At 37.5% G+C, this 16,283-nt stretch overlaps 2 protein-coding genes across 10 annotated transcripts in view; one reads left to right on the top strand and one right to left on the bottom strand.

The window, feature by feature from the left end:
- Nucleotides 1–16,283, top strand: part of CCDC85A (coiled-coil domain containing 85A) — a 691,471-nt gene that overhangs the window by 162,069 nt on the left and 513,119 nt on the right. For 5 of the 8 annotated variants that reach the window (XR_002342946.1, XR_002342945.1, XR_002342947.1 and 2 more), the window contains one exon: nt 639–745. The exons of 2 other annotated variants lie outside the window; for them this stretch is intronic. The gene's annotated coding sequence lies outside the window, so the exon portion shown is untranslated. Of the gene's footprint in view, nt 1–638; nt 872–16,283 lie in introns of those variants that run through there. One more of the 8 variants, XR_002342949.1, reaches the window with a different exon arrangement.
- EFEMP1 (EGF containing fibulin like extracellular matrix protein 1) overlaps nt 14,535–16,283 on the bottom strand; it is a 65,575-nt gene continuing 63,826 nt past the window's right edge. The window contains 1 exon segment of one of the 2 annotated variants that reach the window (NM_001244261.1): nt 14,535–16,141. In NM_001244261.1, coding sequence (NP_001231190.1) covers nt 15,980–16,141 — 162 coding nt within the window. In that variant the 3' untranslated portion in view covers nt 14,535–15,979. 2 annotated transcript variants of the gene reach the window in all.

Here is a 16,283-nt window from a genome sequence, read left to right as displayed (position 1 = left end):
TATCTGTAAGAGGAAAGTCAGAATGTGTAATCTAGCTGCCTAGTCATGCCTGCCCCAGTGCTGTTGAAAACTTTGACCAAGGGCAATAAAACTGTCAAGATCTAGGGCCCAAGCTTGCTTCCATACCAAATAGCTCATTATCGAAGCTATTGAGAAGATAACGGGGCATGCATTTGTCTTGCTGGGATTCCTTATTTGCTACAGAAGCATCTGGCAGAGTTAAATAGCTTTGTGTTACATAATTTTTCATTTCTTGATTTTTATTTATCCTCTAGTTTGAATTATTTGACGTCAAAACTTATCCCACTGTCCTTTAAGCACACTCATAGGATATAACATGTATCTTGAAATCAGTAAAGTGACTTCAAAATGGAATCTTCGGTTTGGCCCTTGGACCTTTAAAAAGACAAAACACAAATTCTGTGGTGTCATCGAACCGATGTTTGATTTTTACCTTCCTCCAAGGTGATCATGGGCTGCTATGAGACTTCCTCATTGCCATTTTGGGACATTCATGGCATCACTTATTTTCTCTTTTCTTTGCATAATTTCATCTCAGAGTATTTAAAGCATCTCTTGGGAAAAGGATGAGAATTGCTGCTGAAGGGGCTGTTTTGCTTTGTTTTGTTTTTGAACAGAAGGAAGTAAATTCTATGTACTGGAGCCCCATGGTTACTTTTGGAATGGTCTGCTAGACTTGACCAGCGTTGGAGAGTGTGTACTTGATGATGGGTGAACAGTTAAGGTAAAGTGGCTGGGTGTGTTTGTAGCTCTCTGTACAGCTAATTGCATGAGCTTTCACTCAACAGAAAAAAACACGCCAAATCTTTTTTTTTTTTTGTCTTTTTGCTATTTTTTTGGGCCACTCCCGCAGCATATGGAGATTCCCAGGCTAGGGGTCAAATCGGAGCTGTAGCCACCGGCCTACGCCAGAGCCACAGCAATGCGGGATCCGAGCCACGTCTGCAACCTACACCACAGCTCGCGGCAACGCCGGATCGTTAACCCACTGAGCAAGGGCAGGGACCGAACCCTCAACCTCATGGTTCCTAGTCGGATTCATTAACCACTGCACCATGATGGGAACTCCATTTTTTTTTTTTTTTTTCAAATCTTGATAAATTAAAAAAAAATACTGAGCATGTTAGGTTGCAACTGGTATTCAGCAGCTCTACATAAATCTCTAAGAAGTGAACAAAGGAGTATTTACACTTTTATTCATTATTCCATTTTGCACAATTCGTTTTATGCTTCCATAAAAACATTTACTTCACTGTAAAGGTTTTCTTATATCTTAGGCTTAGTGTCCTTCAGATGTTTGGTTTAAAGATGATACATTTCAGTGATCCAAAGAAAAATCATAAAAGGGTTGTTTGTTGTATTTTCAGTTTTAATTAGAAATCTTAATTGCTTAATGCCTTACTTATTCCATTTAGACACTTCCTAAATCCAGGCTAACTTGCATGGCTGATTTAGCCATTTCTAGTATAAATTTTTCATTTCCTCCCTATTTATCTTGGCTGGAGATGAAGAAGTGTCATCTTTAGACTTTATGTTGTGTTGTTAGGAATGCTGAGAAGACTTCCTTATTTTCCAGATTAATGTTCATAAATATTTTGTATTAGTAATATTTCTTTAATAGGCGCCAAAGCCCTTAGTGTAGTTTACTCACTCATGGTGTCTATTAGCCTCATCCCTGGTAGACAGGATTTTTGGTTTACTGACATGTTTTGGATTTTTTTTTTTTTTTTTTTTGCTGCACCTGTGGCATGTAGAAGTTCCCGAGCCAGGGATTGTATCTGAGCCACAGCAGTGACAATGGTGAATCCTTAACCACTAGGCCATCAGAGTTAGTGGCCTGACATGTTTTTTGAAAGAAGCACAGAAAATATCCATGGCAATGTAGAATTAGCCACTGACCAGTAATAAGGTGGTTAGGACTGTGAGCTTTGGTGTCAAACTGACTTGGGTTACAGACCTGGCTCCACCACTTTCTTTCTTTTTTTTGGGGGGGGGGTTATTTTATTTTTATTACTCAATGAATTTATTACATTTGTAGTACACCACTTTCTACTGATGTGCCTTGGGCAGTTTCTTCTCCAAGACAGTCTCTTCATTTTTCCAATGGGCTAGAAAAGCCTGTGTCACAAAATGAGACAATATCTGTAAAGCATATAACGTTGTTAGCACAGCATAAGGCCATAGTCTACGGTGCTCAGGAAATGTTATCATCTTTACTATTTAAATATCTAGGCATTAAAAAACGCCATTCTTGGAAAAGGGCAACACAGATTTGCTAACACTGAGCTAGGATGTTTGTTTGTTAAGATGTTTGCAGGCATTCCTTAGATTTTTACCTCTATTGTGAGAGATTAACCTGAATTCCTGGTACCTGAATCCTTGCTCCTGATCCTCACTTAACCGTTCTGAATCCAAACTGCTGCTTTAGCTTTGGCCTCTTAGATCGCTTGTTTAACATCTGGACCTTTTACTCTGCTGTTGTGTAGCCAAAGTTTGGCCTGTCCCCTGATTCTCTCATACCGGTAGGTTTGGCTTTGTTATCCCACCTCCTCTACTGAGGTCTGATTCTCTGGCCTGAGTTTTGTTTTTTGGCTTTGCCTTACTAGGTTAGCTCTGATGGTCCTGTCCCATGGACTGCATGTAGTTCACCAAGATGTTAAATTAGTCCCCATTAATGAGACTGGTGGGCTCTTATTACTATTGAACAAGAAGATTCATATGGAAGATTCTGGTAACCCCCTCCCAAATTTTAGATTGAAAACTTCAGCTTTAATTTAATATCCGTTTTTGCTTAGGAAGCTTTAATATGGCTTGGCTATGATTACCCATCATATTCCTAAGACTCCTATGGCTTCTTGAGCTTGCTACTAATTTTTTAAAAAGGACTTTTAATCTGATATGAAACTCATTGTAAAAAAAAAAAAGATAAATTATAGATACTGGAAAGTACAGTGAGGAGAATATAATGTTCTTTTAATCCTATCCCAGGAATAATTACATTTGACATTTGGTGTAATTTTTTCTCTCTGTGAATATATTTATGTAATTGAGATAGTATATTTTGCATTTTCTTTTTCTTTCTTTCTTTCTTTTTTTGTCTTTGTCTTTTTAGGGCCACATCCAGGGCATATGGAGATTCCTAGGCTAGGGCTCCAATGGGAGCATTAGCTGCTGGCCTACGCCAGAGGCAAAGCAATGCTGGATCCAAGCTGGCCAAGTCTGCAACCTATATCACAGCTCTTGGCAATGACAGATCCTTAACCCCCTGAGCAAGGCCAAGGATTGAACCCATGTGCTCATGGATACTAGTTGGTTTTATTAACCACTGAGCCTTGATGGGAACTCCCTAACACTGTATTATAAACATTCACCATTTCATAATAATCTCTTTTTAAATGTTTAATTGCTGCATAACATTCCAGTATGTAGATTATAGACGTGCTATAGTTTTAACTAAGCCATTCTCCCATTATTATACACTTAAACTGTTTTCGTTCATATGATTATTAGAAATACTAACTGTATCTGTGCACAAACATTTTTCTTATAAATTCAAAACCCAGTACTAATACCCTTTTTTTAAGTGTAAAAAAATAGTTTTATTTCTTTCTTCCATGCTTGGACAAGGAGTAAAAAACTAGGATGAGACAACTGTCAACACTTATATATATCCATTAAATTAATAAACAGGCATTGGAAAAGTAATTTGCCCTTATTAAAAATGAATATATGGAAATGTGGAATTAAGTAAGGGTCCTACTTACCCTTAAACACAAGAAATATGTTAAAGAGAAGAGATATAGAGAAAACAAGTGAAACTAAAAATAAATCTGGGAGTTAGAAAACCATCCTTTGCTCCAGTGGAACACTTCCATTGCCATACTAAAGAATGTACAGTTGACCTTTGAACAACAGAGGTTTGAACTGTAGGGGTCCATTTATATACAATTTTTTTTTTAATAGTAAATACTACAGTACCACATAATCCACAATTGCTTGAATCCATGGATGTGGAATCTCAGATATGGAGTATAAGGAGGGCCAAATTATCTTTGACTGGGCAGAGGATTGGCACCCCTAACCCCTGTGCCATTCAATGATCAACTGTACTCATTTTCTAGTTTATCCATTGAGGCAGAGACTACTAGCTAGTGATGAAACCCCTTTGCTCTTCTGAATACATAGCTAGACTCTATTTTCCAGCCTTCTTCACAAGTGTGGCCAAAGGAATGCGAGCAGTGATGTAAGCCACTTCCTGGCCTGCCCTATAAAAAGTTCTCATGTTCTCTCACACCACTGATTCACCTCTTGATGTAGATGAGTGCAGTAACCTTAGAAGTCATCAGTTGCAAGAAGTAGAGCCTCCAAATGGAAGAAGCTTGGTTCCTGAATCTCTGCCTGGAAATGACTGTCTGCATATTGGGTTACCAGAAACCTAGGTTCACCTCCACCATCATGTCCTGCTCCCTCACTATCCAAATCCAACCTGTCACTAAGTCCTTTGTTTTGTCTCCTATATGTATTGAATCTCTTCATTTCTCTTTATGCTCTCCACCAACACTTTCGCCCAAGTTAGCCTATCATCTTTTCCCAAGTTAGCCTATCATCTGCTGGCATAGTCTTCTAACCTGTGTCTATTCTCACCCCCTTCTAGTCTATCTCAAGGTCAAAGGGAGGTCTTTTCCAAGTGCAAATATGATAACATTACATACCTGCTTCAAATATTTAAATAGCTTTCCATTGCTCTAAGAATAAAGACACAAATTCTTCAGTGGTACCCTCAGTAGCTTTCTTCCCCATCAAGCTACTCTTGCATTCTCAGCTTCACCTACACTGGTATTTCAGTCCCTTGGACTCCATCCCATGAAATTCTCTTTCCCTCCAAAGGACCTTTGCCTAAATGTAGATCCTCTTCTGAATGTTCTTCCCTCGCTTTTTAAGTCAATTACCTCTACTCTTCTTCAACAGCTCGGTTCTAGAGACAGTTTTCAAGGGATGCCTGGGTGGGTCATTTGATTTCCTATTCTAGGCTCTTGTAGCACCGCTTGCTTTTTTGGCTGGCATCTGTCATAATTGCAATTTTATGTTTGTGGGATTATTAATGTATTTCTCCCAATAAATTAAGATTGTTAAAAGCAGGAAGTGTTTAAACAACCATCATATCCATGCTTGTGGAAAGAATGAAATAAGGAGAGAAAGAAAGAAAGAAAGAGAGAAAGAATGAAAGAAAGAAAGAAAGAGAGAAAGAAAGAAAAAGAAAAGTTAGGGAAACAAAAAACCTGAGGGATGGAGTGAGATTTTTCACCATAGGGTTAAGTGTTAGGAGTCAGTATCTTGGTTAAGTGTTAGGAACTTAACCAAATTTTAGACCTGTCCCTTGTTGTGTTTTACTTCCTTGCCTTTGGGGCTAAATTCCCCTCTGCTGGAATACCTTTCAGATCAGCCCAGGGGTGCTTTCTCTGACTTCCCCCAGCCAGGGTTAACTGTTCTCAGCTGTGCTCCCCTTAGGCCACATTAAAGCTCTAGAGAAAATGGATCTTTTTTCCAATCCTAGTTCTGCCCCTGCGTGATAACCCGAAAAGAGTTATTGAATCTGCTTCTTCACCAGTAAAATGGAGCTGAAAATTTCCTTCTTCACTGGGCGTTCCCATAGTGACTCAATGGAAATGAATCTGACTGGTATCCATGAGGACGCACGTTCTATCCCTGGCCTTGCTCAATAGGTTAAGGATCCTGCGTTGCTGTGGCTGTGGTATTAGGCCGGCTGCTGCAGCTCTGATTTGACCCCTAGTCTGGGAACCTCCATATGCCAAGGGTGTGGACCTAAAACGACCAAAAAAAAAAAAAATTTCCTTCTTCATTGGATGAATGTGAGGAGTGAGATAATGTACTAAACACACCTTCTAAATATAAGTACACAACTAATCGTGACTATTTTTTTTTTTTAAATTGAAGTTAAATTTTTGTGTTTAGGAGTTCCTGCTATAGCTCAGTGGGTTAAGGACCCACATTGTTTCTGTGAGGATGCAGGTTTGATCCCTGGCCTTGCTCACTGGGTCAAGGATCCCATGTTGCTGTGGCTGTGACATATATGTCTCAGCTGCAGCTCTGATTCAACCCCTAGCCAGATATGTCCATATGTCACAGGTGCGACTAATATAAGTGTTTCATTTTCTAACCATATTGTAAGTTCTTTGAGGCTAGGGACTATGTCATATTTATCTTTGCTCCCTTAGTACTTAGCACAGTGCCCAGTGCATAGCGGATGATCAATGAATAATTATTAAAGCAAATTACACTAGAATATAAGGCAGGATCTCAGACCTGGGATGAAATCAGGGTTTAGATAGCTTCAGATTGATCTCTTTGAGGTCTTTACCATCTTATTAATTGCTAATCAACAGATCCTAGAAGGAAATAAAGGCAGATAATCATTGCTAAGAGAAGTAGATGGAACAGAATGTTAAATCACTACAAGAACACATTTAATAAGGCCAGAGGTGGAAATATGATTTGCAACTTTTGAGCTTGAGTCAGAAATTAGTAACTCTTAAATACACATAACTCCTATTAACAAGATTAAATGATACCTATAGGCTGGGGTGGTAAGATTGAAATAAAAGGTGATACCTTTTTTCTCCTGCCTATTCAAATAGTCTAAGGCTTAGATTAAATGTCCTTGTCTATTATGCCCATAAGCCCCATATATGCTAGACACTACTGCTACTTTGTGTGCAATCAGGAATGTTTCTAGGTTTTGAACAAAGCTTATACACATTTAGAAGTTCACTTTAAGGGAACGACTACAAAATTATAAATGTAAAATTAGATACAAAAGTGAATTCTTATTTAGAATGACAAAAGAAATCAGTAAATCACAAATTTTAAAAGCTGACACTAAATGTCACAAATCTAGGGAAATCAGCTGCCAGGCTCTCCTTTGCAATACTTCTTCCCCTATGTTTTTGGCTGCATACTCCTTAATTGCCTATGGCCACAATTTTGTAGTATCATTTCTTACAGAGAGAATAGAAAGATAACTCAATCTTTCTTCTATAATGAGAAAAAATTGTAAACTGATAGTTTATAAAATGCATTCTTTGGTTTCACAAACCATTTTGGCAACATGATACAAATTTTAAGAATTGTCAAATTTGACAAACCTCTATCAAGTGTCTATTGTGTAAGATATGTACAACTATATGGAGTTCCTGTCATGGCTCAGTGGTTAACAAACCCGATTAGGATCCATGAGGATTTGGGTTTGATCCTTGGCCTTGCTCAGTGGGTTAAGGATCTGATGTTGCTGTGAGCTGTGCTGTAGGTCGCAGATGCTGCTCAGATCCTGAGTTGCTGTGGCTGAGGCATAGGCTGCCAGCTACAGCTCCAATTGGACCCCTAGCCCGGGAACCTCCACATGCCACAGGTGCGGCCCTAAAAAGCAAAAAAAAAAGAAAAAAAAGGTATGTACAACTATAGACCATTCCAAGTTTTCTTGTGCAAGGACTAATGTTCAACACCCTTTGAAATGGCCACACTCACTAACTAGTGAGTTGTCGATGTCCTTTTTGTAGTGGTTAAAATGATCAATGTCCTGTTTTCTTTACTGATATTAGTGTTCCATATCAGAGTAGCAGGACGTTTAAATTCTCAGCATGGTCTCATGATTCAGTCCTTTTCATTATTATCATTATTTATTTTTTTTTAGGGCTGCACCTGCAGCATATGGAAGTTCCCAGGCTAGGGTTGAATTGGAGCTGTAGCTGCCAGCCTACACCACAGCCACAGCAACGCAGGATCCAAGCCGCATCTGTGACCTACACAACAGCTCACAGCCACTCTGGATCCTTAACCCACTGGGCAAGGCCAGAGATTGAACGTGTGTCTTCATGGATCCTAGTCTGGTTTCCTACTGATAAGACACCGGAGGAAATCCCCCCCCTTCATTAATTTGATCAACCTGAGAGTCTATCCTTACTTCTATTTGAAATTTATTTCTCCTCAATGAATTACAGTTTTTAGTATTAGCTGGAACAGATTTTTTTTGGTTATAATTCACTTTTCATTGTAAGAATAATTTCTAGTGAGTTCTTATAGAAATATATGAAAATTATTTTCATGATATGGTGCATTTATAATTGTATATGCTACATAATTAAATATATTCTTGAGTAGGTGTTGAATAAAAATCAAATCCTCTGCTTTTCATTTTACCCCTCTGATGAATGGGAGAATTTTTCATAGGAAGGACTGGTGCAAGGGAAAAGCCTTGAAGCTTTAGCTTCACTAGCTTTCTTGAAAATTCATTGCTGAAGGGCAACTTTTTTTTTTGTTTTTGGCTGTATCTGTGGCATGTGGAAATTCCTGTGCCAGGGATCAAACTCATGCATTAGTTGCAACCTGTGCCACAGCTACAGCAACACGGGATTCTTAACTCACTGCTCCTCAGGGGAACTTCCAAAGGGCAACCAATTTTATACAATACTCTGTAGTTGGACTTGTGCTCTGGAATCAGATAGGTTCATGGTGTTAATTATATGATACCTCTTTACATGATATCTTATGTGTCTTTGCATCAAATGTACATGTTTGGTGCCTGATTTGCTGAGTGATGCATGGAGGAGAAAGAAACTAGAGTTTTCTCTAGAGAAAGGAAGAGAGAGAAAAAAGATGGAGAACCAACAGAAAAAGGTTAAGGAGGAGTTCCCGTCGTGGCGCAGTGGTTAACGAATCCGACTAGGAACCATGAGGTCGCGGGTTCAGTCCCTGCCCTTGCTCAGTGGGTTAACGATCCGGCGTTGCCGTGAGCTGTGGTGTAGGTTGCAGACGTGGCTCGGATCCCGCATTGCTGTGGCTCTGGCGTAGGCCGGTGGCTACAGCTCTGATTCAACCCCTAGCCTGGGAACCTCCATATGCCGCGGGAGCGGCCCAAGAGATAGCAACAACAACAACAACAAAAGACAAAAAAAAAAAAAAAAAAAAAAAAAAAAAAAAAAAAAAAAGAAAAAGGTTAAGGAAAGGCTCATGTGGTATGATGCCATCATGCCAGTTACATGTGCTTTTGTTGTCATACTCCAATCAGTGTAGACAGTGACATCCACCGAGCATCCCCTCAGCAGCACAAGCTTACTGGAGGTTGTAGTAGAAGTTTCTTGCTCACTGACAACATCCCATATCAAGCCTCCGTCTCTCTTCCCCTCTGCCTGAGGGCCTTCCTCAGTGCCCAGAAGCTCACCCACCTGAAGGTGGTTATAATGGGTGTGGCATGAGTGCCCCTGGGGGCAATCCTCACCACAGGAATACAAGTTGGTAGTTAAATGGCCCAGTCTAGCTGACTTCTGGTGGGATGCTTTTAAGGTAAGTTCCATATTGTTTCTCAGAGAATTACCAGAGAAACTAAGCACTAGCTTGCCCGTGGAAGTGACCTACTCATTAATTCACTCCTTTTTGGCAGCTCTCCCTTTCTTGACTCACTTTCCCTAGTGTCTCACTTATGCTTCCTAAGTTAACCTCTCAAACTACCCACACTCAGTTCTGCAACAGAGTCTTCTTTGGGGGCCACATAAACCAAGACACCTGGTATAAGTCATGTGCAAGTAATTTACCACTTAAACATAATCTAAATATTACGATACAAAAACATGGAATGTAGTTTTTAAAAGAAATAAGTAAACAATTTGGAGATACACAAACAACAAAATTATTTATTTGTGTTATGTGCATCTGTTTAAAAAAATGCTGAGATTCTGATGAAACTAATTTAGTTTCTATGGGAAGATAAAAAAGAACTGAATTATTACATTCAGGTCTTTAAAATTCTCCTGGTTTATATTCCAACTCTGGCTTATTAAAGGGGTCTGTGCTCCGTTAACATACACATGTGCTTACAATATAAACAGATTAACTAGACATCTGTGTTGACTACGTATAAATGGCAGTTAACTTTTTGCCTTGTTTCTGTTCAATGATCTTGATACTTCAGTCTGCTGGCCAGATGAAACAAGATTGTTTTTTTGGTACCAGATGTGTCACAGTTTGCATTTGTATTGTGCAGGTGCTCCCCCCAGCTGGGAAGATGGATACTTGCCATCTTTGTGAGATGATGATTCAGAATAGAAATATAAATGTGTTAAAAATAATTCGATATATTAATGGAGGGCTTTGTCCCTTGTGGGCTTCTTATGTATGGGGAGACCAGCAGCTGTTCTTTATTTTTAAAGTGTTCGAAAGTTAGAAGTATACATGGTTATTCAAAACAAAAGCAACTTCTTGTAGTCATGGAAACAAGGTTCAACGATAAACTCGTATTTGTGAACCTTCCCCCCAAATAATAATCCCAGTGGGCTGTGTTCAGGTGATCTTAAGGGCATTGAATAATCTTTCTATTTCCATCATTTGGAATCACTAAAACATCTCCCTGGTAGAGGCAGAGTCATAGAGATGACTCCATTTTTTTTTTTTTTTTTTTAGATAAAAAGAGCTGATTTCCACCCTTCAACATTTATATTTTTAAAATCACAATGTAAAAAAAAATCTACTTTTTTGGGTAATTTTCTTAAACATGGTGAAAGAACCAAAAGCCCTATTGAGAGCTGAGTTGCTAATAAAATGTGGTATCTTATTTTAGTCTCCAAAGCAAGAATCCTTTAGATGATGATGTTCATTGTTTGCTCCTTCACTAATCTCTTAATGAATATTAACCAGTGTCAGAAATGGTAGTAATCTTTCACTAATCCCTTACCTTCTACTAACCTTATGGAATGAAGGACTCATTAGGCCTTTGGTCTAGCGTCTGAGTGAGAAGATTTTTGGCCCCATTCTATCTTTACTGACTTTCTCAAAGTTCCCCCATGCAGAGAGTTCTGCTTGTATCTTCAGTAACAGGCTTTTTTTGCTTTTGTTTTTGAAATTACTATTGGAAATAGTAATGTCTACATGATTAGCTCTTGAGTTTCAATTTCTAGATTTCAGGAGTATTTTGTGTAATACAATTACATCTGTCTCTCCGGAGTTTTAAAAGAGAACAAATGAGCTAAAGTTTAACAGTAGATTGGGATCAGGCTGGTATCTGTGCTATTTCAATGTGACTACATGTAACAGCAGTAGTGACAACTGGTCATGGAAACCAGCAAGACTGGTCCACAATTTGGGATGGGCACTGTAGAAAGAAGCTTGGAAGGAAAGGGATTACTTGTTGGAATTGAAAGTTAGGCATATGGCCTAATCTAAGTCATAAGACCTGCATTCTAGGCATAGGGCTCTTGCTGAACAAACTGTGACTTTGAGCAAGTCTTAATAACATGGTTTTACCAGGTGGGATCTAAGTTTAGAATCCTATTATTATTAAAAAGAAGTATCTGTAATGGGAGATTTTGTGTTTAGAGGGGATGGAGATTGCAAGCTGTCAAAAAATCTATTTAAGAGGGAAATTTTGGCAGCTGAAGGGAAGTCATTTTCTGTTTGGGAAGTCTTAACAACCAAGAGGTCTTTCTCAACCACTGTCAGAAAATAACTCTGTACAGTCAGAGAGTATGAAAGTCTCAGGATCCAGGTATGGGCATTGGAATGGTGAAGTGATGGAGAAATGTCTAGTTCAGTTCTCATTATTGAGACTCACTGAATAAGAACATATGACTTTCTCTGGAAGCATATTTGGAAGTGTGGGAACCCATGGCTGGATTTTTTTCACTGGTGAAAGATGGTAAAAATGACTTTCAGTTTGACGTGAAAAATTATATTTCAGTGAGAATCAGTAGTAAGAAGCAAAACATGCATGACGTAAGAGTGAATAGTAGGAGTTTCTGTTGTGGCATAGTGGAAACGAATCCGACTAGGAACCATAAGTTTGCGGGTTCAATCCCTGGCCTTGCTCAGTGGGTTAAGGATCTGGAGTTGCTGTGAGCTGTGGTGGAGGTTGCCGATGTGGCTCAGATCTGGCATTGCTGTGAGCTGCGGTGGAGGTTGCCGATGTGGCTCAGATCTGGCATTGTTGTGGCTGTGGTGTAGACTGGCAGCTGTAGCTCTAATTAGACCCCTAGCCTGGGAACCTCCATATGCCGCGGGAATGGCCCAAGAAAAGGCAAAAAGACCAAAAAAATTATAAAAAAAAGAAAAATTATTTTGAATTGTAATTTTAAGAATTTATAGTTAAATTGGGTTAATTTCTCAAGTCCTTGTGCCCAATAATGAACCCTCAGTTTGAAGACTTGTTTTTCACATAAGAGCTATTACTTTTGTTTCTTCACCAATGTCCAGTGCTTCCCAACAGCTGTTGCATACAAATAATACTCAAATGCTTTAAAAAGTTTGGCAAATGGGGCCACCTTTTCTCTCAGTGCACCTGTGGCATCAGGAATAAGTTACAGTTTTTAAAGCTGGAAAAACACCTTGTTTCAATATCCCAGTTTTATGGATAAAGAAATCAAGGTCTAAAGAAGCTAAGTTTCACAACTAGTTAATTTAGAACTGAGACTAGAACTCTGGTTTCTCTATGCTCCATCATGCTTTTAGTTGTTGGAAGAGATTACCATAGAAGTTGCTCAATAAATGTTTGCTGCTGAATAATAATGACTGATGATGAATTATTTTCATGATTCCCATCTATGGAAGCTGGTTTAAATCAGTGATTCTCATGGAGGATGGGTGGAGGGAGTCATGTGTAGTTTGAAAACAAAGCAGGGCTTTGTCCTAATGCTTTGGTTTGTGTTTAGTGATGATATTTTCTTTATTTTGAATTTGAAATTACATTTAAAGAGAGCATGACATTTTTATGTTTACTGAGGAAGGTTGAACCTATAAAGGGACTAATGTGTTAGCTTTTCAAAGTTTTTTTTTACAGGATTTTTAATTCATGAATGAAAGATAATTTTTCATTTGCTGTTCTTTTTAGTTAAAAATGAAACTAAAAATGGGTTATGTAGGCTGGAAAATTAGTGGATGAAGAGTCTAGACATCTGTTTCCTTTTTGATACTCCAGATAAAAAGAAATTGCAGGTGGAAAAAAAAACCTATCAACTATAGTCAATCAACTGATGAAAGGATAAACAAGTATGGTATACCTACATAATGGAATATTATTCAATCACAAAAGGGAATGAAGTACTGATAACACACTATAACATGGCTGAACTTTGAAGACATTACACTAAGTGAAAAAAGCCAGACACAAAAGGCCACTTCTTGTATGGTTCTAGTTGTATAAAATGGCCAAAATAGGCAAATTCACAGAGACAAAAAAGTAGATTAGTGGTAACTCCCACCAGAGCTTGTGGGAGGGAGGAAAAAGGAGTATCTACTAATGGGTTCGATTTATTTTTGAGTGATGAAAATGCTATGGAACTAGATAGTGGTGATACTTGCACTGTAATATACTAGATGCCACTGAGTTGTACACTTAAAATGTGAATTTTATGTACTTACAATTGAAAAAAGAAAAGGAATTATATCAGTGACACTTTAGTTTATCAACCCTTTCCATATGTCTGTGATTTGTGAATAGTACTAGGCTTTGACATGAAAGAAAAACCTTCTTACTTGCAATTAATGGCTTTTGTAGGTCCTCAAAATATTAATAAAATATATTATTATTTTATCATATATTATATTTAAATTATAGACATATAAATTTTAATGTTATATATTTGATATATAAAATATATTATAATAAATTACATATGATCCATATATAATCTATTTATTTTAATATAGGGATTATGTATAGTTCTATAATTATCTATATATATATGTGTTTGGAGGTGGGGGTGGAGGATCAGGATTTATGCATAAATATTTCAGAGAGATTCCTGTTTCTTCTACAATTCTCTGTGAAGGTATAGATAAGACCCTGGCTCCTTGTTTAAATATGAAAAATCTGTTGGAGGGAGGTCTTAGGCATTTTTTTTACTCTTACCATTCCTTGTCCTGACTTGAGAACTGTGTCTACATGTATAAAAATCACTAGGTGATTAAGAATGGAGAAGTTTAGATCAAACATTAATTTACCTGGACTGGTAGTAATCAAGTCATGTGGACAGGGTCACAAGTGCATATGCAATATTCCTGCTGTGTTGTGGCTGGTTGTTTACTTTGCTTCCTTGTCTGGCCCTTGTTTATACCTTTTCTCATCACTATTTCTATGCCCTGTATATTCTTTAAAAGCCCATCCCCTGCCCTATTCGTACGAGAAGTTTGTGTTTTGCTTCTTGGTCTCTTGGTGAACTTTTTTTTTTTTTTTGAAAAAGTACTACATATTTTATCAATCTTTGAGGAACATTTGTTTCAGTGGCAAGGTTAGCTCGTTCATATGTGCTTTTCAACTGGATATAAGAGAAAACTAACTGCATATATTTTTGTGGAACGATTTTAACAGTCTTTTTGTTTCCTCAACGCCTATATTATTTATTTTAAAAGAATCAAATAGTTGTTTTTGCTTTATCAGCTATAACTAATTTTTTCCCAGACAGTTATATTGACTGTTATTGGCTACACTAAAAAAAACCTCCAAAGATTGAGTGATCCTCTAAAACAATATTTATTTTTATTTAAAAATATAATACATCAAAGTAAAGTAGTTACATTTTAAACAAATAAGAAGACATAAAACTTTTTCATAGAATTAGGAAGGAGGGTAATTCGATTTAGTTCACTGTCACTCCGGATGTCAGGAATAAGAACCAACACCATTTCCTTCCTCTGTGAGCATCAAATATAAAGATGAGAAATATTGGTAATAAGTTAGAGAAGTTTTAGGGTTTTAATTTTATTTAGAAATCAAAACTTCCTCAGAAAAATATCTTTGTTTTTATTTTGCTTTACATCTTACGGAAGTCCCGAATTCAGAAATGTCACTACATTTATTGAAAGTTATGGACTGAATGTTTCTGTCCTCCCCAAATTCATATATTGGAACCCTAACTCCCACTGTGATGGTATTAGAAACTGAGGCTTTGGGGAAGTAATTTGATCAGGTGAGTGGAACGCTCTTGGATGGGATTAATACTCTTATAAAAGGGACCCAGAGAGCTCTTTTGCTCTATTTCTACCATGTGAGGATATGAATCTGCAACCCAAAAGGGAGCTTTCATCAAAACCTGACCATACTGTCACCTTGATCTTGGATTTCTAGCTTCCACACCGTGAAAAATAAATTTCTGTTGTTTATAAGCCATCCAGCCTGTAACATTTTGTTATAGCAATGGGAACTGACTGATGCACTGAGTTTGCTTCTTCAGGTCAGCTCTAAAGTTGTTTAGAAAGAATTTGTTTTCTCATTTCCACCCTGTAGATTTCTCAATATAATGATTTTCTAGGGGATACCTTATTCATTTTGGGAATTTTGATTTTTTTTTTTTACATTCATAACAAAAATTTCTGACAAAATTGAAAATATAGAAACCAGTATATTATTCAGTAATGATGTATTACTATGTAACAAACAACCACATTTAGACTGATCATGAAAATAAAAGCCAACACAAGTATGGTATATCTTCATTTTCTAAGGAAATATATCTTTATTGACTTTTTCCATTTTCTTACAAAGCAGTTAAAAAACTCATTCTTGAACTTGCGTGCTGTTCAATGTTATGATGGCTGCCTCCTTATGAGGCTGTCACTGGAGCTGTAGGTAAGTTTCCTTAAGCACCACAGAAGATAATTATTGCTTGCTCCCACTTTTACAGAAAAGAATCCAAGTTTCATTGTATAGAGTATGCTTAGCTCTCTTGAAGAAGACCAGTTTAGTGGATTAATGTCTAATTTACATACATTAATAAAGACAAACTTTGAATTTTTACAGATTAAATGCCCACTTTATACCATGGTGTAATTGTTTGAATTACTGGTGAGTGTACAGTATATAGATGTAGATGTACTAGATATATCTATAAATAAAATAGTGCTTTAAGATAATAATATTCTTTGGCTGATTTAAATGCCTCTAGTGGACTCTTTAAAAAGTCTAAAATGAAAATGGCCCCACTATTATTGTCAATCTTAACACTGAGCTAGTGCGGAAGGTTCCTATACTGTTGACTGTCAGCATCTCCAGGTCCACTATATATTCTCTTGGTCCTGATAACGACTTCACCAGCACAAGCATTGCACTTACAGGACTTGTTTGCTAAAATAAAAGAAAAAAAGGGAGGGAGAGAATAATTCTTCTTGTATTGGAGTTTCTATGTTTTGTGAGCGTACTTCCTATAAGAGTTAGGGGAAGAACTTTGAGGGTAGGATAAAAGTCACCACTTATTCCTGTCTTGGTG

Source organism: Sus scrofa, chromosome 3 (genome assembly GCF_000003025.6).
Source record: "Sus scrofa isolate TJ Tabasco breed Duroc chromosome 3, Sscrofa11.1, whole genome shotgun sequence".
NCBI classification, from domain to species: domain Eukaryota; kingdom Metazoa; phylum Chordata; class Mammalia; order Artiodactyla; family Suidae; genus Sus; species Sus scrofa.
This window is presented reverse-complemented; position numbering and strand designations above follow the sequence as displayed.